At 39.2% G+C, this 22,789-nt stretch overlaps 1 protein-coding gene across 8 annotated transcripts in view; it reads left to right on the top strand.

Annotated features, from left to right (window-relative positions):
- Window positions 1–22,789, top strand: part of RAD51B (RAD51 paralog B) — a 431,141-nt gene that overhangs the window by 180,337 nt on the left and 228,015 nt on the right. For all 8 annotated transcript variants that reach the window (XR_010080554.1, XR_010080553.1, XM_063398750.1 and 5 more), the window contains one exon: window positions 14,974–15,070. Coding sequence is in view for 6 of the 8 variants with exons in the window: in XM_063398750.1 (XP_063254820.1) it covers window positions 14,974–15,070 (97 nt within the window). In the remaining 2 variants the exon portion in view is untranslated. The remainder of the gene's footprint in view (window positions 1–14,973; window positions 15,071–22,789) is intronic.

Raw genomic sequence — 22,789 nt, 5'->3', positions numbered from 1 at the left:
ATAATGCTGCAAATTGGCAAAGTGGAGTTGGCAACTATCTGTATCTGTCTTTTAATCAACTCAGTCTGATGCTGTCTATACAGAATTTCAGAAATATGTTTTACAAAGCTTGTAGTTCAGTATCTGTCGAGTTTGAGCTACTTTGGGCCTTTAGGCATTGGTCATTTTTATCAGAAGCAATTAGATGTGTTGGATTGCAGTGGGTCAGCATTTATTCTTGAGGCTGGCTCTTGCTATTTGTAATCAGGATAGAAACTGTGGCAAAATGAATAGTGAGTCTTTCTTGTGATGGTAATTGCAAGTACAGTTCTCAGTCTGTACAGCCAACAGGGGATGGCTTCTTGCTTGGTGAGAATGGCTTTTCTGTTTATGGCTCATTCTTTGAAGTGAGGTGAAACTTGTAGCAGGCACTTTGCCTCCAAAGCAGCGGTTTTCAGGACTCTGTGCCCCACCATGTTCTAGATGTGCCAATTCTGTTCCTCCCATTTATATTTGCTGCTGGTGTTCCAGGCAGTGTTCATTCCTGGAGGAGGTTTGTGTTCATTTTCCGTAAATCATGCCTTCTCCTTAATTATTTGTGCCTCTCCCGCTTTCTCTCTGAAGTGTCAGTGCAGACACAGCTCTCGGTGAGGTGTTGCATGCTGCAGTTTCCTCAGCAACAATTCTTTCTTGGCTGTTGAGATTGGGTTTGGAGTGAAGTCTAGGTAATTGCTGATGTTTTCTTTAGCCTGTTAAAAACTCAGCTTTTACATCTGAGAAGGAGTATTTCGTTTCAGTGCTGACCTGATCTTTCTCTGTGTGTGTGTTTTACCCTGTGCTTTTGCAGAGAGGAACAGAATATTTTTTCATGCTGCTTATTCTGATATATACAGCTCCTTATTGAGCCTCGTGTTTTAAAAGTAGTCCAAAGTCTGTAGTTGTTGATCTTGTAACACCCTAAAGAATAACTGTTTATTTGCCTTTTACTGGCACAGGAATGATCTGAGTTATCCAGTTCAGAAAATAAATTGGTACAGGGCTGATTTGAAGCTGTTCTACATTGCTGTCATTTTGTTGTTTTTGCTGTTCTGGAACTATTCAGTACTCCCTGCTCTATTAAACAGCTCTTTAAAACACCCTCAGTAAGCTCAAGAGAGACCAGAAGTTGTTTCCAAGAACACAGTTCACAGCTAACATTTAAATAATAAGCTGGCATCTATTTGTTACTTTCCGTCTGTTTTAAATACAGAATAATGCTAATACTTTACAGAATGTTGTACAAAAAACCAGAAGCTGAGCCATGAGGAATTTTTCACATTTACCCTTCCCAAACTTGCAGTGCAAACCAGTGATGCTTTTACTCCCAACTCAAGCAAAGGCAAAGGGTTTTAAAAAACACATCAACTTCCCCCCCTCCGCCAAAAATGCCAAAAGGAAAGAAAAAAGCCAGTCGATTTTCTGGAGGGAAGTTTTTTAGGGTTTTGTTACAAGGCCAGCAAGCCCATGTATAGAACCTACAGAGGTCAACTATTACTGCTAAATTGTATTTAGATGTTGCCCAGCTATACACTGGGAGACTCTGGGAACACAGGGTGGTTTGTGGTGATGCACTGTGATCTTAATCACACTTCATGCAGGGAGTTCAAAGCATTAGGAAAGCAAAATACCAAATCCCACAATACTCTTATGGGGTAGGCATTAGGCCTACTTTGAAAGCAGGGCACAAAGAATTTATTGTATCTGTAAGCAGTTGCAGCTACTTAGCCTCAGAACTAGGATTAGAAAACATGCGATTGGACTTCTGCTCCCTCCTGTTCTCCCTTGAATATTAATGGAGGTGAAGAGTTAATAAGAAGAGAAAAAATCTGGACTGGTTGTTTCTCTGTGAATGTATTTATGGACAAAAGGATGAAGCTGGACAGAGATAAGTCCCAGATCATGTTTCACTTTGCTGTAACTCCTTTAGGATCAATAAAACTAGACTTGCAATAAATCTTACATAGTCTGGAATAAAAACTGTGTATTATTAATAAAATTCAAAATGAGAACTTACCTTGTCAGGCTAGTTTCTACAATTAAGTGGATATCTAATGTTCTGGAGGAGGAGGAAGTAAGTCCAAGAGGCAGCTGGAGTGTAATCTATCAATGGATGTTCTGTTCATGCACGGAATTTTAAGGCTTGCTAACAGCAGATATAGATTGTTTTAAATAGAAAAACAATAAGTAACTTTTTGAGGAGAAATTTATTATAAAGCACATCATAGTTATCTTTAATTAAACCAAGGAATAGCCAATGAAAAAATAACTTTATTGAATTGCTAGCACTACTACTGAAAACACTTTTCTAGTCTGTTTTGATGATCTCAGGAATCACAGAGTGTGACTGGAGGGGTGTGTGCCACCAGTGCCCTTCTGTCTCCAGAAGCTTTACATTTCCACACCACACAAGGTATTTCGTAAATTAGCATCCAACTAAACATGAAAGAATTTTCACTGACATTCAGATATAGTTGAACAGTTAGCTTCTATCCATCACACACTGTGCTCTGCTACTGCACCTTGCTTTGTATCAAGTATCTTGCACTGAATTATTTTAATCTTTAATCTACAAGTACATCCTATCCTTTCCTGAGAAAGTCTACTGAGCTACTATTCCACCATCAGCACCAATCCCAGTGTCCCAGCATCTGTAGCTGCTATCTCCTGAGCCACACCTAGTGAATCTGAAGATGCACTTCCTGCCTGGCCAGAAACATCTTACTGCTTTTGCTCCTGATTTCCCACAATGTTGGCTCATACACCTCAGTCCTGTCCAGAAATGCATTTCTAATCTAGGCCAGGTTTCCTGTGTGTTTGCCCAGGTATCTCACTCCTCACTGGAGGAAGCTGTTCCAGTCACAGGGCTGCAGAAAACCTACTGAATCAACAGAATCTGTTGATAAAGCATAATTTGCTCCTTTTAAGTTCTTCCCTAAATTAAATAATTGTAATTAATTTTTAACACTGCTATCTTTGCAGTTTTTTGCAGAACTCAATGATGGAGACTCTGATGTGGTTTCTTTGAGAAAGACTTTAGATGAAGCAGTTTCAATGGAGTCCAAGGAAAATGCATGATCCTGTGAATTTTAATAGCAAGTCTAGGAAATTATATTTAAAAATTCCTAGCTGCAGTGAACAATTAATCTAGAACTGCTGCAAAATTTCAGTTGGCTGTCCAGAAGACACCAGCTGCTTTTCTCTAATGGCTGTGTGTAGTTTGCAGGATGGATAACAACAAATCTTTGTTGCACTCACATTGTTTGAATGATATGCAAAAATTACTTACTTAAATATAATTCCTAAAGAACAGATGCTTTCTAATTGTGAAAAAGCTGAAATCCTGTACCATTCCCAACGTTTTTTGAGAGTTTCAGATCACTGCATGTGCCAAAGACTGTTTTTATTCACCTAACATCAAGTCTCAAAATTTCTCTTTTTCTAGTAACAGCTGTAAATATTCTAGAGTACCCAAAGAACTGAATAGAGCTATTTGGCTTTGTTTTATTAAGTGTTTACAAATATTTTCATAAAAAGTGGTGTGCCAACAATACAGTGATACTGGTAGACCCAAGGTCATTTCCAGTATAACCAGTGGACCTATTCTCAGTGATTACCAAGCCTAAGGGGGTGTGTGTCAAGAGTGTGCTGCAGTCTCAGCGCAAAAAATGATTCCTGGAATTTTTCAGAGTTCATTTTTCCATCCTAAGTCCTAACTTTCTAAAAGGTTTCTAATTATTCATGCTTCCAAGAAAAATACACTCCAATTCAAGTAAGTTGGATAGCTTAATAGAAAACTTAAAATGAGACATTAAAGGCCAATTTTATTGGAGAAATGCAGACAAACTATATTTCCTAGTGAAAGGATTTAGAAAAGATAGATTACAGAGGCAAAGACAATGTCACTGAAATTCCAGAATGTTTTAAGCAACAAAATTTTATTTGTTTTCCCCCAAATATGAATGAGAAGAAACGTGGATGATTTGTGTCCCTTCTCCTCTTCTTTCCTCTGTGTGATACCAGATCTTGACGTGTTTGGAAAACAATCACACACATACCTGTTTGGGCATGTTTTTTTTTCCTGTCTCATTATGAACTATTTAGCTATAACTAGTAGACTTTTTATTTTAATGTGCTTTTGTGGAAGAAACACTTAGGATAATCTTAGTGTTGTGTAACAAGGCTTCCTAAAATGCTGTTGCAGTCTTCAAGGAGTGCTAATAAAACTTTTTAACGCAGTCCACCACTGTGCCTTTTGTATAAGTTGTGTTTGTTTAATTTTTTTAGATTTTCTTCAGAATATCTTAGTTTAGATAATGTATTGAACATTATAAGAGGAAGAATGTCAAAAGTTAAAGCTTTTGATTGTCTAAGTCTGCAGGTTTAGGAGACTGATAAAATATACCTGAATAATCTTCTTTTGCATAAAAATATTGCACTGCATTTTAGAGGTACGTTGAGATATTACAAAGCTCAAAATGTTAGATGGTGAAACTTTGACTTTCAGTCCAATTGGACTAAAATGTGTTGATTATGAAAACAATCACTGGTACAGCAGAAAGTTCTACCCACTGTTCAGACTGGTGTGTTTTGTTTTGTTGCATTTTAAGGGAGACCAAGGCTACTGATGGTTTTGTAAATATTGTAAATATTTCTGGCAGAGAAAGATTATTGGCTGAACTATAGGTTAGGCTCTAAAGGTGTAAATGCAATTCAGTGTATGAAAATGTCTAAAATGAAATGTTAATAGGTATCTACAGCTTGTAATACATCTATTTCATTCTCACCTGTTCTTTCATACCTTTTTGAGCCCTGAGCTGGAAGGAAGGAAATCTGATGGCAAAATGATGATGAAATCAAACTTGACAGGCTGTTTGTCTCAGCATCTGGATATTTTGTCTGTAGAGGTTGATAACTGAACTTTGAAACCAGCAGGAACACAGCATTCACTAAATCAGCCATAGCTGCACTAAGTACTGCTGTCAGTGTCTAGTTTGTTCTGTAAAAATTGTCAATATATTGATTGTCAGGCTTCTTTGCAGTATCAGTTACTACCTTAATACTCTACAGACCTGTCAAATAGCTGAGCAAATGGGGGGGATGGAGTTATATACCCAAATCCCCTGTTACCCTGTACTTCAACCCCATGGACTGTTACATACACTGAAATAAAACTGTGTGGTTATCTAAGCATAGCCATTATAGACAAGTACAAAAATCCCATGTCTTGAAATGTGTTCAGTGAAAGGCCATAGCACAGTAAGAAAACTTTTCAAACAGGTGTGGTATAAAACATCCTGTATTCTCTAATGTAACCATAGGCTAGAAAAGATTTGCTCTATTTCTGTGGTGCTGATAAATTATGTTGTGTATGAAAAAAGTAAGCCATGGGTGGTAGTAGTTACCTGCATTTAAAGTTTAATGAAGGGACAAGGGGAGCAAATATTCCAGCACATCCTAGGAGTGCTTTCTGCTGCTTCCACAAGATAGCAAGGAGCAGTCTAATCTAACACTGTCCTCCTTTTAAGAATGTTAGGGTCATGATGTGGGATAAGTTGGAGCTAGGGAAAGTGTTTTTCAAGCTGTTCAGCAAAGCTGTAGGTTACAGTAGCCCATTGAGCTGTTTCAGTTTCTATCCAAGATTCAGTGAGTCTCCTGTGACCCACTGCCTTGGAGTCTTGAAGGAACTAATTGGAAAGGATCTGAGGAATTAATGGAATTAATGACATGAAGTTGTGCTTTATATGCTGTATCTCTCTAGATCTGCATGTGTATATTAGTATAAATGATGTTTCTGATGGGCTTGTCAAAGCATCAAAATCAAATAGAAATGCTGGTACACTAATTATCAACTTGAAATAGACCATGAGCCCTAAGCAGACCTTGTTAGGAGTATTTCATTAGTTAAGTAATGAAAAATAGACACTTCTCTAATTACTTCATATTCCCGTTGAGTTGTTAGGAAAAAGCTAAGTATAGACAGGCATAAAAAAACGTAACTAATATAAACTCCATATATGGAAAGAATTATATGTATATAATGTTCTGGGTACATACTAGATAGTCCTGAGGTGTTCTAGAGTGCTTGGGGGAGTATGAGCCTTTACAGCTTTTAACTCTGTTCTTGAAATCAGGGTTTAGAAATGGTAATAAACATTTGTGGTACTTTAGTCGGTTTGCTTAGTGTCTGTGCACCTGTCTCTGCAATAGAGGCAACAACACATTTATTCTACCAGAAGGCAGTGAGATTTAATGTCAAAGAATTTGTGTAGGTCTAGGTAAATTTGAAGTGCTGGCTGAAGCAGGGTAGGTGCATGGCAGAAGGTCTGAACACAGTAAGTGAAAGGAAAGAGCCTTCAGTCTGTTTTGATCTGCTGATGACAACTAACTAGTGCCAATAAACTAAACGAGGTTTTTCATTGGGAAAAAATCGAGCATAATTTTTTACTTCCTTGCAGTCTTTTGGAAGTGTAGGATATGTCTCTCCTCTCAATCAAACCGGAGCATGCCGATGCAGAACTGAAATTTTGTACTACTTTGCTGGTGTTCCAGGCAACCCAGATTTTCCCCTGTCCTTCAAAACAAAACAAATTCAACCAACCAAGAGTGCTATTGCAGAGTAAAGCAAAGAGTGAACTGTGAGTTTTTAATTTTATTTAATTTATGCTGTTACAAGACAATTTGGCATTCATCAGAAAACTCCCTTTTTAGCAGTGGTGCTCGCTGCTTTTAAAGTGCAGCAGGTTTTGGCTGTAGAAGTTGCCTGTGGGTTGCACTGATTTATGTGAAGTACTGTGTGTTGCCTCAGCCAGTGTCAGAGCAGGCTCGTACTGTGGTACATCCCGAGCTACACACATGAGAAAGCCAATTCAGAAAGGCATCGTTCAGCAGGGGCTGGAGGCTGGAGGAAAGGAGGATCTGATGGGAACTGAGCAGGGAGCTCTGGGTGCCTGGCAGGGTGTGAAGGTGGCCATCCTTGTCTGGGGTCACCGTACGTCCCTGCAGACATCTGTGCAGGCTGCTGGGTGTGAGGGCCTTGCAGCACACAGACCTTCTCCTGGGCAGCACAGCACAGGGGTGCTGGGGTGGGTTTTGAAGGTTACGTTTGTGTTGGCTGCATTCCTTGTTCACAGAGCAGGAAAGGCTGAAGACTGCAGGCTATTGCTGGGTGGTGGCTATTTCAGCTTGAAGGCGTGTAGCTGCCTGAGAACAGCATGCTTTTGTTTTGCTTTGTTTCTTTTTTTCTTCTGCTGGAAGTTTTAATTCATTGTGATGCTTTTTAAACAGTTGGCAGAGAGGTGAATAGACACTTCTTCAAAAGTCTTATGGAATAAAATTGCATAAATTTGTACTTTTCCTATGCAAAGCAGAAGTTTGATGTAAATGCAGTGGCTAGTCTCTGAAAGATACCTTGGTTCCTTCCAAGTCCTGTTTATACCCCATGAAATCCAATAACTATAAAATCACCTCTGCTGCTATGAATTGTCTCACTGAAGGATGAAAGAGGAGAAGTTTGAGATACCTTGGCAAAACAAAAGTTGGAAGTTCTCTCTCTCCTAAGAGCTCTAATAAGGTTGCAGCTAGCCAACAATGTGTCTCATCAACAGATCTCTTTCGAAAGGTGTTAGTGAACCTTCCAGAGAATTGTGCTTTCTTGTTTCTGTGCTGTTTAATTGCCTTTTTTTCCCCTGGATTCTGATGAAAATAGGTGCAGTTGAACTTCCTGCGAGGCAAGGCCAGCACTTGCAGGAGTATACATTGCATATGGGATTAGGAAGTGGTTCTCAACAGGCTTCCAGTGGTTTATGTGTACATATCAGTTATTCAGGGAATTATGCCAATTTCTGGTAACACTGGTTGAGATGTGAATTCCAGCAGCTCTTGGCTTTGCCTTCAGTCAGGGTAGCTGCTCTGCTATGTCTGAGAATATCTGTCTGCTCCCCTGCAGCCTGTGTATCACTGTTACCAGCCTGTCCCTCTGTCATGTCATGGGCAGGATGGCTGTGATGGGCACTTTGTCTTTCAGCTGGTTTGGGTTAGCAACAGTTGTTAAATGTGGGCATTTGTGTATTGCTCATGCCTGCAGCAAAGCAGCTTTGTGCTGCAACCATTTTAGTAAAACATGTAAAGATACTTTTGAGTATCTTAGGCTTTGATTGAATCCCAGAAGTGGTGTTTGACTTTGGACATGGGAATTTCATGTATTAGAAGTCTTTTTACTTGCAATATCTGGGCTTTGTAGAGTCTTGGACATTTACATCCTTCCCCACGGAAACCTGAGCTGCTGGGGCTGGTGTCTGCTCAGTTTAGGAGTACAAGACACCTAGTGGGGTAGGTATTGGATGGGTGTGGTGATTTGCTTGGATTTGAGATGATGAATGGTTGGGTTTGTTCTTCTGTATTTGGTTTGTGTGAGCCAGAATAATTTGCATTTTCTAAGAATGAAGATATGTATGTATATTTAATCTCCTGTCATTATAACAGTTGTGGTATAAATATGTTTAATTCCTCCTGGGGCCCAGAGCTGTCTCGGCTGTGCAGAGGGTTTTCTCACTAAAAGCCAGTCTCCTGCAAGGTGAGGCCCTGGGGAGCAGTAACTGGCTTCAAGTGCTGTAGTAGCTGTGGGCACTTGACATTCTCTCCTGAAAACTTGTATTTTGGTTAGGAGCTCTTGGTACTGCATTCAGACATTTCCTTTCTCTGTTTGTGACTTCATGATTTCACCAAAAATGCTCAGTTTTAAGAATGTTTTCTTCCTTGTGAATAATAAGTAGAAGTTCTGCTGAGGTCTTGCACAACTTTTGACAGCTTTTGCGGCAAATGGCCACTGATGCTGAAGAAAATTTCCCCAAAGAAACTTGAAGAAAAAGCCAATTTAGTGTGTAGCTTAGAGGAAGATCACAAATATCCTGTTGCTGTCACAGATGGTGGTAATTTAGGATTCTTTCTCGAGCAGACTGATGCCAGTCTTGAGGATCTTTAACAGGTTTTCAAGGAGAAGGCTGTGGTTCTCACAGCTGTTTGAAACATGATTCTTCACCCTATTTTTCTCACTGTTCCCTTTTTCTGTTTTCAGGGTTGCTGCCAGCACAGCCCCATCTGTGGTATTGCTCGGTGCACTGTCCCTTATTGTTTTGAGCCATTACTTGAATGCCTCATTAAAAGCTCTGTTCTTCAGGGAAAGGGAGAGAGATGCCTTCTCAGGGATTGGAAGTAAGATTGGCTGGGGATCAGTAAAACTTCCTTTGCTTTCCTTCTCCTCCAGCTTACAGAGTCATCATCCCAGTCCCACTGACTTGTCACTTGTACGTGGTGCTCTCTAGTGACGTTTCTTGAGCACAGGGAAAACCACATAATTCATGGGCTAATAAGGGTGGAGTAATTTGGGATTATTGCAAGTGTTCTTGTGCTTGCTCTCCTAGTTCAACAGGAAGCCTTTAATAAGAGTTTTCCTAAATAGTGTTGCATGCAAAATGGGGATTTCTGCTTCATTCTTTTAACAAACAGCCATTTCATGAAACAGTGTGGTTTTTTGCCTTTTGGTACATTCCAGAAGACTTTATACCTTTGCTGGTTACTGATTGATAGCTCTGTGCTGAGCTCCCTTTAATTTTGCAATAAACTAACAAGGAGGCTGAGACCACAAGTTTACAGAAAATGGCTTATTTACTCAACTGGATTTACAAGGATGACAAAGTCAGATTTAGTAGTTTCAGTGTGGTCTAGGAAGGGCAGGAGGAGTACTTGAAAAATTGTACTGTATAAATAACCAAACAAAAAATAGTTTGCTTATTCTTCTGTGCAAAGTTCTGAGGCCAACTCTCTCCCAGGACCTGCAGGGATTTTCTGCTTATGCAGGAACTTTGCTATTCCCAATAAATGGGGGTGTTGTGAGTTTAGGCACAATAAATAAGGTTTGGGTTTTTTTACTTTTCTGATAAGCTTCCAAAAAACTAGCATCTGCTGAAATCACATCAGTGGAAGGTGACTATGTTTTCACAACAACATATAAAGATTTTAATAGGATATTAACACTGTTGTTGACTTCTGGATTAAATCTTAGAAGTAACAATGATCTGTCTGGAACCTGAATGCTGTCTTCTTTGAGAAATCTTTGTGTCCATTTTTTCCAGGTATTGGCACCTATAAAAAGTGAGAAAGTAATCAGAGGAGTAAGTTATGTTTCTTTTTTAAACATGTCTAAAATTAGGAAGTTGAAAAAGTATTCCCACTGTCTTCTTGTGTTTATCTCTGTATTTTCTAATTCTTCTTGCTGTCATAACACTTCTAATGGTTAGATGGGGTTATTTTACTATCTGAGGTAGCTATGCTGCAGTAAAAATTGAAGTAAAATGTTTGGAAATTGTGTGGTCCATCATTTGTGTGGTATTATAAGTAGCAGACTTTTTCCCAGAAAGGATTTTGAAATCTGAATCTGAGTGAATTTCCAAAGAGTTGGTAATTCTGTCAGAATTGGAAGCCCGAGGACTGTAAATTTTCACTTGTTAAATAGCTCTCTTAACCGGTTGCAAAGGAATAGGCTGAAAGCTTAAAGGCAGTGGTTCAACAAACCATGGGAGACTGTGTTGAAGCATATTTCTGGTGTTACTGAGCTGTCTAGCTGACCCTTTTTTCCCCTCTTTTAGCAGTGGAGAGTGTTTTCCATTCAGGCACAGTTGCTGACTGAAGAAGCCCTCACCCTTTGTTCATCTCAAAGCAGGAACAGAAAAACAATAGCAAAACTTCCTTACCTGTTGCATGTCAGGACACAGTTGTGTGTGGAGAGGTGTAATGGCTTTTTGTGACTCTTAGTGGCAGTGAAAATATTTTGTTCCATTAGTTGATGTCGGAAGTAGGAGCTCCTCCTAAAATACTGTGTGTTCTTGAAATACAATATATTTTAAAATCCTGTGTATTTCAGTATGACAACAGCAAAATACCATGTAGCGATATTGTCACTGTTGAGTGTTCTGCTGGAAGTTAATAAATGTACGACTGGCTTTGAACCTCTTGAGAGGAAGCTGTGCTTGGCTGGTAATGATGTCCAGTATCTGTCCAAAGGAACCTCAACAGAGGCAGGTTTTCCTTACCTACTTAGCCTGAGGTCTTGGCAGGTCTCTTGTCCTAAATTAATGGCAGATCTGCAATGAAAAGTTGAAGAAGTGCTATTGCTTCAGTGCAAAGCACTCTCTACTAAGTTTGCTTAGACTGACGGGTCAACTTGTTTCCAAAGACTGTTTTAGCAGGTAGTTTCTTTCATGTGTGGCACCTATCAGTCCAACCCAAAATGTCCTTTTTGGTGATTTGTGAGAAACAGCATAATTAGCAATGTGTGAGACTCAGCTGTCCATGCACAAATGTGATTCCTCACCAGAGAGTCACAGAGCTGTTTCACACCAGATCTCCTTTGTCTGCCTGTGTTCTCTCCATATCAACACAAGTTTACCCATTCCCTCAAACACCTATTTACAACGCTGTGAATACATCAAACCATTTCTAAGGATAGCAGAATGGAATGTAAGCATGTCTTTCAGATTAATGAAGGAAACTTTGGGGTAAAATTAATAAATTCTTTAAATGTGCCACTGGAGTCATGTGATAGCAGTATTCAGGGCTCCAAGTTGAATGTCTGTAAGGACTGGTGGCTGCTGAAAGTGTATGGTCTCGTTTAAATGGCACTTTTCACTGCCAAAGTATTCATGACCAAAGTTTTACTCATGGAAAAAATGAAACTTGGCACTTTCCAGCAAGGGTATGGTTGAAGTTTTGAAGATAGATGTATCTATTCAGAGGAGTCTGCTGAATCTGGGTGCCTTTTTTTTTTTTTTTTTTTTTTTTCATAACTGGCAAGGGACCAGCTCTTTTCTTTTGTTAGTGACCCTTAGCTTGTTTGAGCTAGTGAGAGTTTGGAGTACTCTGCACACTCTCAAGAGTGAGGTCCAAACTGCATTATGGGAGCTGCACAAAGATACGTGAAAATACATATATTTGTGTGTATTTTAATATATATATATATGTATTATATATATATATATATGATAATAGGAATACCTATACCTGATGAAAGAATTTTGCAGTAGGTAAGGCTGCAGAAGGGTGACAGGGAATTGATGCCAAATTTAGTGCTTAGCTAACAGCCTTGTCTTGTGGCTGAACTCATCTTATGGGAGAACTGCATCTATGTTGGTTCTGCAGGCTTCTAGAAATGGGGAATAATTTTCAATTAATTCCATAGTAAGCATTCTGTATATGCATATGGCTTCATCTTAGAGGAAGTGTGCTTATTCAAATAGTATTTAGATGTGTATTTAAGCAAAGGTGCAACTGTCAGTGAAGTCATGGTCTCAGAATATGCTTAATTCCCATCCTCAGAGCAAGTCAGAGAGAAGCATTTACTTGGGTAGGACTCTGCTTTTTGAAATTGATTTTTTTAAACAGTATAGCAGGGAATCTAGGATATTAGTATTGAATAGTTACTGAAGGATACATCAGGAATTGAAATCTAGGTTCAGAGGCATAGCTTGAGTTAAAAATAAAAGGTGAAGATTTCCAGTCCTACAGCTAACAGTGCTGTGGAGTTCCTGGTTAGGGAGGAATCTGGGAGATTAAAAACAAAGCAGTTGCATTATTCTTCTTGTTCATTTTTCTTTTGATTTTTTTTTAAGTCTTCAAAGTTAGTTTCCTTTGAAGGAAAGCAATATGAAATATAGTGTGCTTAGGTATTTTTTTCTATTAAAAACGTTCCTTAAGCATGGTAACTTTTCCTTCAAATGTGGTGCATAAATAATAAAATACGTGATGGCACAGCACAAAGATTATCTTGGCATGAGTCTGGGGTGACTGAATCACTTAGAGAGCTTGATACTTGTTAATAATGTGATCATTGCAAAGTGTGCCAATGAAAACTTCATACCTCACCAGTACGTGTGATTATGTTAGTGTGTTCTGTTTCAGCACATTTTCTAGTGCTGGATACTATGGATATGTGAGTCTGTGGCTTTTGAGACACAGTGAAAACAAAGTGAGAATGGTTTCACATTCCTCCTTATCCTTCCTTATGCCTACTGACTCTTGGCTGCCTTCTCCTTTCATTTTTCTTGAACCAGTTTTGATGCCTGTCCTATCACAAGGATGAACTAGCTCATGAAAATGGAAGATAACTATCCTAGCAAGAAAAAAAGGAAAAGTGACTTCTTTTTTTTCTTTGTTAATAAATTGAATTATCTTTGTAATCTTATGAACAAGTCAGCCATCAGTGGCTGAGTTCTGTGTACCAGACCCTTTGCTGTCTGCTTTTGGGTGCTCATAGGTGTGCACAGCAGCTCTGGGGAACACAGCAGAGGGGTGTAACATGTTTCTTGTGTGTTGTTATTAGCAGTATTGCAAGTTGTCCCTTAGCTGAGGGGTATGACCAAGCGGGGCTGTTATCTACCATGTCCATGCTCACTGCAGTGATCATAAATGCCTACTCCCAAAAGGTGCATCCTGTGGTTAAGCTGTGCAGTGATCACAGCTAGCTCAAGTTTGGTCACAGCTTGTAGTCAGTAGCAGATGTGCACGAGGGCTCTCACTGTGGAGTTCTGAAGGTCTTGAACGCCTGGTGGCTTACACACTTCTCAGTGTACTCTTGTTGATACAGTCCATAAAGCTCTCAGGCACCTGTTTGCAAGCTCAGAGGTGGATGGGCTGGTGTGAGCGGGGAGGTGGAGTCTTGTAGAGGCCACGTACTCCATCCCACTGCTGGCACCCCGTGTCATGCTGCCTGAAGAAGACACAATACCCTGCAGCACCACCACTCCAGCTACAACTCACTGATCTGACACAGCTTGTGTGGGCTCTCACAATGGGAAAAGAAAAGGGAGAGTGTGTCATATCTTACTGCTGAAAGTGTTAGAAAGCAGGAGGAAGGCATGATCAGAGGGAGGGACAAGCAGTGGAGGGAAGAACAGAGAAATTCCTCTTCCTTTTAGCAGTGGTAATCTCTTAATTTATTCCAGTAGCATCATGAAACTGCATTCAGCAAGTATTGTGTAGAATCCCTTTCTCCCTTTCTCCTGTGTCAAATACAGCTGAAGACAGGCCATAATTTGAAAGAGAATTTGAAGTTTGTCTGTTCTCAGTGCAAGTAGAAGAATCATTTTTTGCTGTTGTTTTTTAAAGTAAATTTTGAAGTTTATGTCAGTTAGCAAAGTGGAGACCAGCTATTACTGCAAAAAGTGCAGCTGCTTAGAGATCCAAGGCATTATGAGATAACTGTGGCTATAGCTATGTTCTCCTCTCTGTGTTGTTTGCAGCATTTGCTTAATGTTTTCTGTTAATAAAAACCAGTATGTGTTCAAAGGTGCAAGAAATTGTTCATCTTTGTAAGCATGACTATTGCTCATGCTGTCAGAGGAGAGCACTGTGTGTACTATAGTCGTGTTTATCAGAATCTTGTGATCCTGAAAAACACTCAAAAATCCCCTTTTGTAAAGATAGCCCTGTCGCATTTAGTACTTTTGTGCCTCAGATCGATGGGGATGTACCCCTACCACACCTTCCTCCATGGCACTGTACTTCAGCCGAAGGAAGAAAGTGTGAAATTACTTGGAAAATAGATTTCCTGTTTGCCTATGAAGAAGGTTGTGGGTTTTTGTAAGGAGCATCAAATTGTTCATGGAAGACAAGCAAAAGATGAAGCTCTTCAGAACAGTAGTTTATTTTAAGGTGCCTGTATGTATCAACATAGTGTTACTCAGTATTCCATCTTTTTAACAATATCCCTTTTCCTCCACTTCTTTCAACTGACTCTTTCAGTTTCTGCAGGTAGTTCAAAATGTTCTGTGTTGAATTTGCTGAAGAACAGAATAGAGGGTCACCTGAATGCTATGTCTGGAGGATTCCAGTCCTGGGCTTCTCTCTGTCTCCCAGTAGCTATAAAAATTCATTTCCCACCCCCCTCTCCTTGTCTGCTTGCAGGTTATCTTGACGAATCAGATTACCACATCTCTGAGCAGTGGCCCTGCGATCCAGGCAGACCTGGTGTCTCCAGCTGATGATTTGTCCCTGTCTGAAGGTAAGAAATCCCTTCCATCAGAACTGAAACTCTACACGGACACAAATCCATGCTGTAATGTGCAGTCTCCTGTTGAAATACAGGGGGCTGAGAGAGTCAAATTATAAAGTCCAACCTAACACAGTCTTGAAACAAAATTATTTTCCAGTTTCTCTGAAAATCCATTTATAATTGAAAAGAAAGTATGTGGAGTAGCTGAAAGGATCAGACACTTTCTAAGGGCTGGGAACGAATTTTTGAGCCACGTCAGTTTCTCAGCATTGTACTGTCACTCACACACATTTAAAGCATTATTTTGTCAGTCTTCTAAAGCTGCTGCAAGAGTAAATACACAGGCTAGTCTGCAAATGTCATCTTATCTAATGGTTATCAGTGATTCCAAAGAGAAACAACTGGTCACAAAGGATGGAAAGCAGATCCCCAGTCCTGTTCCTTGAATTACACTTGTTTGGTTTTCAAGTACAGTGCCTCAGACTGCATCTCTGTTGTGTGAATGTAATATGGGGATTTTTGTGATGCCATATATTGCTTTACATCTTTGTGCTTCTGTTTTCTGTGCAGATTTAGAGAAAAGCACTTTTTGAGTAGTAGTGAGGACTTAGTGTGCTAAGAAGAAAAGATAATTCTGATTCAAGGTTTACAAAGTAATATAATAATTTCGTTTTTCCCCACTTGCAAAAACTAATCAGAGTAGCCTCGTGAGGGACAGATGTAGAAAACTTTGTTATTTAGTATTCAGTTCATGGATAGACGCAAATGTATGATGCAAAGCAATGCCGATCTTTCTTGCAAAGGCACATTAATTGCATGTAGACTTTCCACTTTGCATAACATGGGTAAAATGTGGTAAAAATAACTGAGCAGTGGTTAAAACTGACATTATTCCTGCAGCTCATTTCAGTGGACAAGAGAAAGAGGTTGAAGGTAGATTTAAATAGAATGTCAGGGAGTAGCAAGTAACTTCAGTGCAATGCCTTAACACTGATTGATGTGTTTACTTCATCGTTTTGTCCATAGGAGTCTGGCAAAGCGTGGCCCATTAAACAGCTTTGGAATTGTGCTTGTGGCTTTTGTAGGCTCCACCCATTGCCAAGTATCTCTGAAGTACATGGCTCAAATACTGCTCCCTGCCTCTGGCGGAAGGATTTGAAATTTGGTCACTAGATTTGGAAGATAAAGGCATAATTTTTCACCTTTATTATTTCCTTCTTGGCACAAAGTTATTGTGCATTGTCTTATTAAATTGTCTTCATCACAGTCCTTGTGCTTCCCTTTGTCCTTTAGAATTGCTATGGATGAGCTTCCTCTGGAAAGAAAGGCACAGCTGACTCTCAAGTGGGAGTAATAACAAAATATGTTTTCAGTAAAACGTATTTTTGTTCTCTGGTTAAAATATTTGAAGATACTTAGGAAAAACACGTGGAATAGTTGAAATGTTTCTGAATTTCCCAGCACATATGAAAGATTCTCACTGCTGCGTATGAGCCGTAATTCAAGAATGTTCTAGAATCAGGGCTACACAAGAGATGGCATAATGATTTTTCTAGAAGTTGCAGGTTATTAATGAATCTATCATGTTGTGTCTAAACTACCATCACTATTTTTCACCTTTTAAGTTGAGTTAAAATGTATTGGTGCTCTGTGTTTTATTCCTTTATTGCTCTCATTCCTTGTTTTTAATTAAGGATAATTTAAGTAGTAAAATGTGCCAGCATCATACTTGTTGAAAATGGAAACGTTTGTTTTGCCACAGGACAATAACAGTACAGACATCAGCAATGCAGGCTCCTTTGGAAATTCAAGTTTTATCAAGGGATGGAGGGCTGATAAACTCCTTTCTTTCTCTCTCCCCTCCTTTCTTGATATGGCATTTATTTACTGTGTTGTATAATGGAAGAACACAGTGCATCTCCACACTACATGCTTTTCTCCCCATGTCTTTCTTATTTGTAAAATGACTGCTTCTGGATTTCCATTTTTCATCACTTTTAACCCCTTCTGTCTGTCTGTGAGTAAATGTGGAATTTCAGGCTCATTCAACATCTGATTTCCATGTTTATCTTCCTATCAAAAGACACAGGTGTGGCCAGTGTATTTTGGTGGGTTCTTTTTACATCAGGGTGTTGGCCTGTCCTTAGAAAGTTCCCCCTTAATGTATTTGGATGTTAGCTCTTGAAGAGCCTGAAAGCAGCAATAAACTTCTGATAATCTTTTGTAGTTTCAGACTCCTAAATTAAGTAGTCTTCTAGAGTTAGTATGATAGTAATAATACTTACTGCTCTTTTAAGAGAAATTACAGAAAAGTAAATTGTAGAGTTGTAGAATTTACATGAAAGAGTAGTTAGGTGAGTAGCCCAAGTGCACAAAGAGTATGTGTTGCAGAGTCAGGGATAAAAGGCCAGATTTGTGACTGGGTTCTTACCTCGTTGTTCCTTGTCACTCATCACCAGCTAGAGCTGAATTTGAACCAGTGACCTAGATGTGAAAGGACCCATAACACATTATTAGTCCTGTGAGCAACTCAGACTGCTTGGTTTGTATATGTCTAATATGTTGTTTTAATCCTATTTGAAATCAGAGTCCCTTCACTATAAATGGTTTGCTAAAAGGGTAATCCTTCTTAGATAGAGGCAGAAATGAAAATTTCAAACTAAATGTGCTATTAGAAAGAAGTGGAATGTTATAGCGTCCTTTGTTTTTGCTTCTGATTGTGCTTGAGAAGAGAATTGCTTGGGTTATGTGTTAGATTAGGCAAGAAACCAAGGAAGCTGTTCATCTGATGTGTGACAGAAAGTTAATCTGATGAACAAGCTGAAAAGACACTGTCAAGCTGTTTCAGGCTCAGAGCCTGTCTTCTGTAAAGTTGTAATCTAGTGCATGAAAACTTGTGTCCTAAAGATACATTAGATTTTTATGAGAACATTAATGGATTTATGAAAGCAATGCTGGCTGTAAAATCCCACCACTTATGTAGCAATGTAAGAATTCATGAACTGTTTGTTGGTATTTCTTGTAGGAGATGGTTATGTCCAGCTAAATTCCTAGATCTGTGCATACTTCTGCTTCCAGATAGACAAAAAACTGCATCATTTGCCAAAAATTAAAGTGATGAATAAAATACCAAAGTTTCTCTACTTATAGTCCGAGTCCTTGCATTCGTTTGGCCATTACATATCAGATTATCAACTGAAGGCATTAGGACTAATAATATTTTTCTCTAGCTCTAAAATCCTCAGACATGTAATACTGTCACTTCTTCCCTAGGAAGCGAAATCAGATTTTTCTTGTAACCCCACCATTTTTACATAGCCATTTCTCAAACCGTGTCATCAGAGGGAATATTCTGGAGGATGATGGTGGATGTTGCACTTTCACTTCTGTCCTTGCTTTGTGGAATAGCCTCTGTTTAGTTCTTCCAGTCAAAGACAACTTGGAGAAGCCTAAAGTTATTTTACATTGCAGGTGTGGTCAGACAAGCCCAGGAGTACCCTAAGAACTAATGCTTTATCATTTCAATATAAAAAATAGCTCTTACACAATTAAAATAGTAACTTATTTTAAAAAATAATATATATTATCATATAAAATATTTCTACTGTTTATGGGTTTTTTTAAACAAGGTATCTGTGTCTGTGACTGTATTATTTTTACTATTTTTGTGAAGCTGACATGACTAACTTTTACCTTTAATATAAAAAGTCTTTAGAAACTTATTCTAAGCCTGTGTATTTTAGCACTAGGTGTACTGGGAAAATTGTGTTTCATTTGTGTGCTGCAAAGAGATAGGACAAGATGACCTACTTGAGATCCCTTCTAGTCCCCCAGTGCTTGTGCTATTAATGTATTTGCCAGCTGCAAGCTCTAACTTCCTTTCGCAGACATCAAAGCCAAACTCCCATCTTTCCTGGAAAAAATTCAGGGGTGTGTTGGTATAAACAAAACCATATCCTTCTCCCACCCTGCACAAAGTGTCAAGCAAAAAAAAAAAAAAAAGAATGCTGTCTTGGGCTTCTTCAGTGTCAGCTAGTACTTTCAAATATTTGTTTGAAAAAGTCAGAATTATTTTATGTTTAGAATTGTCTCTAAACTTGCACTAGATCTGAGGAGGCCAGTGTTCAGTCTTCTGCCATTTGTGTTCATCAAGTGGTTTGTCATAGCATTGTATATTTTTAGTGCACAGTGTGAGCAATGAGTTTAGTCTGACCTTTTCATCTTTGTTGCTCTGATCTTGAATTCTTTTAAGCTGTTGAGCAGAAGTAGGCTTTTGTGTTGTGGAGACTGGAGAACACTAAGGTACCATGATATCTCCCACTCACAAGATTTTCCTACTTTAGTAGCAGAAGGTTTGAAGCTGGAATCTTCAGCTTCTCTTCCTTGCTTTGACCTTGATCCCTTGACAAATTACAGTTAAATTGTTTTATTCTTCCAGCCTCAGTTTACCTTTTTTTTTTTTAAATTTGGGGCTTTATTTTTATTCTGCAACTCTTCTTTCGTAATATTTCAGGATATTCCTATGGGGAAGATAATGAATTGACCTTCTCTTCACTGCAATAAGATGAGTTCTGTAGTTTATTACTTCTCTCCTTTCAAATCTCCTTTTTTCAGTCCTGATGCCAAATGGAGTGAAAACACTGAAGGAATTATCAGGTGAACTGAGGAGCCTCCAGAGATCAGAGGCTGTTGGTTGCTTTAGGTTTGTTTATTTATTGATTTATGTGTATACTTGATGCTTAGGGTTGGACCCACGGGTGACTTAATTAAAATTAAAACATATTCTGTGAAGCATAAACATACCTGTTTTGCAGGAAGTGTGAGCTTATGAATTGAGCAGCTGTTAAACAAGTTTCTAAAACACTTCCTCAGTGTAGTTTTAAAGCTAATGCAGAGTAGTTCATGTCCTTGTAAAGTTCTCCGGAATGAGAGGAATTTAAATGCATTGGAAAATATCATAACAGTTTGGCGTGTTTTAGGCCTTTAGTATTTTGGCTGAATGCTCCATAAACTGATTACAGTCTGGCTTACACAATTTTGATTGAAAAAGGAGCTAGTTTGTATTGGATCATAGAAGCAGTATGTTAGTTAATTATAATACATTTTTGAACAGAACAGTTCATAAATTAATATAATATCATTTTAATATGAATTCTCTCTGATTTTCTGAGACCCAAGAATTTGGGAATAGTTACTAAACCCCCTTTATTTTTTAACCATTATGTTATAATCTGTATGGAGGTTATTTAATCTATATGGAGGTTATTAGCATGTTGAAACTCAAGAAACTTCTGGCATGGTGTAAGAAAGGGTTTTTGATTGTGACCCTTTATATGGACCCTGTGAAACTTAATAAATTTTAAACATGCAAATAGGCAATGAGTGCAAATAAAACAGGAGGTATTTCCAGATTGTTTGGAAGGTGAATGCCAACGATTAGGCCATGTCTGTACATACTGAAGAGTAAATTTTCCAAGTGAGACTGGTGTGCAGGTGTGAGCACTAAAAACTAAAGCATGTTCCTGTAAAGGTAAATAGGGGACTGTGTATATAAATATCTGAAGGGAGAGTACCAAGAGGATGGATCCAGGCTCTTCTTGGTGGTGCCAAGTGACACAAGAGGAAATGGGCAGAAACCGATTCACAGAAAGTTCCACCTGAACATGAGGAAGAACTTTACCATGTGAGTGAGCATACACTGGAACAGGTTGTCCAGAGGGATTACGGAGTCTCCCTCACTGGAGATACTCAAGAAGCATCTGGATGCAGTCCTGTGCCATGTGCTCTAGCATGACCCTGCCTGAGCAGGGAGGTGGGGCCAGATGACCCGCTGTGGTCCCTTCCAGCCTTACCCATTGTGTGATTCTGTGATTCTCTAATGCAGTTCTCTTCTTGGTTTATGGCTTACAGAGATAGGGAAGTGCTACAGATAGCTTTTGCTGCATGATTTTGCAGCAGTCGTGATGATACAGGGAAGCACAGTGAGATTTGCCTCTGCGTTTGCTTTGTTATGAATTACTATTCTCACGTGATGGTTTGATCAGCATTTAGGCCCAATATCAGGAACCCTTCCAGGATGGGACAAGAGAGCTCATTGAGCTACAGGATTTTGCTTCCAGGTCTGAGCCTTGGGCATCTCTGGCTTCAAAGTCAGAGTTGATAAGAGTTGCTTAAGTCACTGGTTCTGGTTCATGTGAGCTCAGTAATGAAACAGCTGGAGTTGTTTGGTTTTAATTCTTTATTTTGCTGCTGGGCTTCATGTCTCAGCTGCATTTTAAGAATCTACTCCAGCAGAGACTCTGTAATCCTCTTCATCAGCTAACAATTCTGTGGGAAGCTTTTTATTCTTTCAGACTGTTCTGTCTTAGAGTTACTGCTCCAGTTTTCATGAAAAAGATTGTTAGCCTTACATAATCTCAAAGGTGAGAAGGAGCTCATGTTCCTTAACCTGCTGGAAGACAGCATAGTGCATCCACCTCAGGATAGGTAAACAGAGGGCACCAGAAAGAGGAGCAACCTTGAGAAAACTCATTAGTACATGTTGTAGGGGAAAACAAGCCTCCTCAAAATAGGATTTCATTCTTATGTTTGCTCTATATTCACATTTCTCGTTACTCTGTGCTCTTAACAGTAGTGGAGTCTGCACTCTTGTGCTTCAGTGGAAGGAAAAAAGCCCCTCTGGTTGCAGAGAACAGCACAAGGAAGTGCACCATCATTACCAGGCCTGGAACAAGTGATATTAACCATTAGAGGAAATGATCCTGTGATTGTTTCTGCATGAGGCAGGGTTGTGGTGATGTATGGAGCAGTTAGATTTCGTGATAACATTTGTCATGTTCTCCTGTACTAATTTTGATGCTATATTTCACCAAGTGGGAAGTAGTGACACAATAACATCCAGCCAAATTTTAACGGCTTTTTAATCAAAAGATAAATCTCTCGGTTAAACAGTGTTGCAGAGACTGGATGTGTCTGTGGAAGTTCCAAGCTGAATGACATATGCATAATCACTTGATCTAGACTACAGAAAGGTTGAAAACTGTCAACAGTAGCATTCAAAGACCTCTATATATCAGTTTGAGAGAATCTCCATTCCTCATATCCTAATTGCCGCGATGAGAGCACGCAAAGTTTTACTGCTTTGTTGTGGTTTCATTCTGAAGACGTGCTGTGACTTACGATCATCAATCAATGATTTGTAATCCAAAAACCCTTCAGGTACATTTTGCTGGGAATCATTTGTCTATATAATGAGAAGCACAGTAACAGAAGTGATTACAGTCATAGCTGAGTGAATAGAAGTTGCTGCCTCTCAGGTGCTAAGTATCTTACCTCCATTGAGAAAAAGTGCAATTGGGTACGTGCGACACCTTCCAGTGCAAAGTGGAATGGGTTTCCCTGAATCCTGCTGCACACACCAGCTTACTCCTGTGTTCCTGTAGCTGCATTAAGCTTGAGAGCATGCATGGTCAGTCACTGAGTTTCAGGTGCTGTCATGTAGCTGTAAAGTATTGTAAGAATTTGCAGCTGGTAATTTCCTTATGCCCTAAAAATGTTCAAAAGTAAGATTAACTCAAATTTCAGTGTGGGTGAATATAGAACTTTTTACTGTGGTCCTGCAAATCAGTGGTTTAAATCAGAAACACGAGGCCTGGCTTGGTTCGGATTCCTTCTGCAGCCCTACACGTTGCACCTCAGTGTTGGTGGAATTTATCTTTCAAATTACAT

Source organism: Prinia subflava, chromosome 5 (assembly GCF_021018805.1).
Source record: "Prinia subflava isolate CZ2003 ecotype Zambia chromosome 5, Cam_Psub_1.2, whole genome shotgun sequence".
In the NCBI taxonomy this organism is placed as follows: Eukaryota; Metazoa; Chordata; class Aves; order Passeriformes; family Cisticolidae; genus Prinia; species Prinia subflava.
The sequence above is the reverse complement of the archived record's forward strand: the minus strand, read 5'-3'. Positions and strand labels throughout refer to the sequence as shown.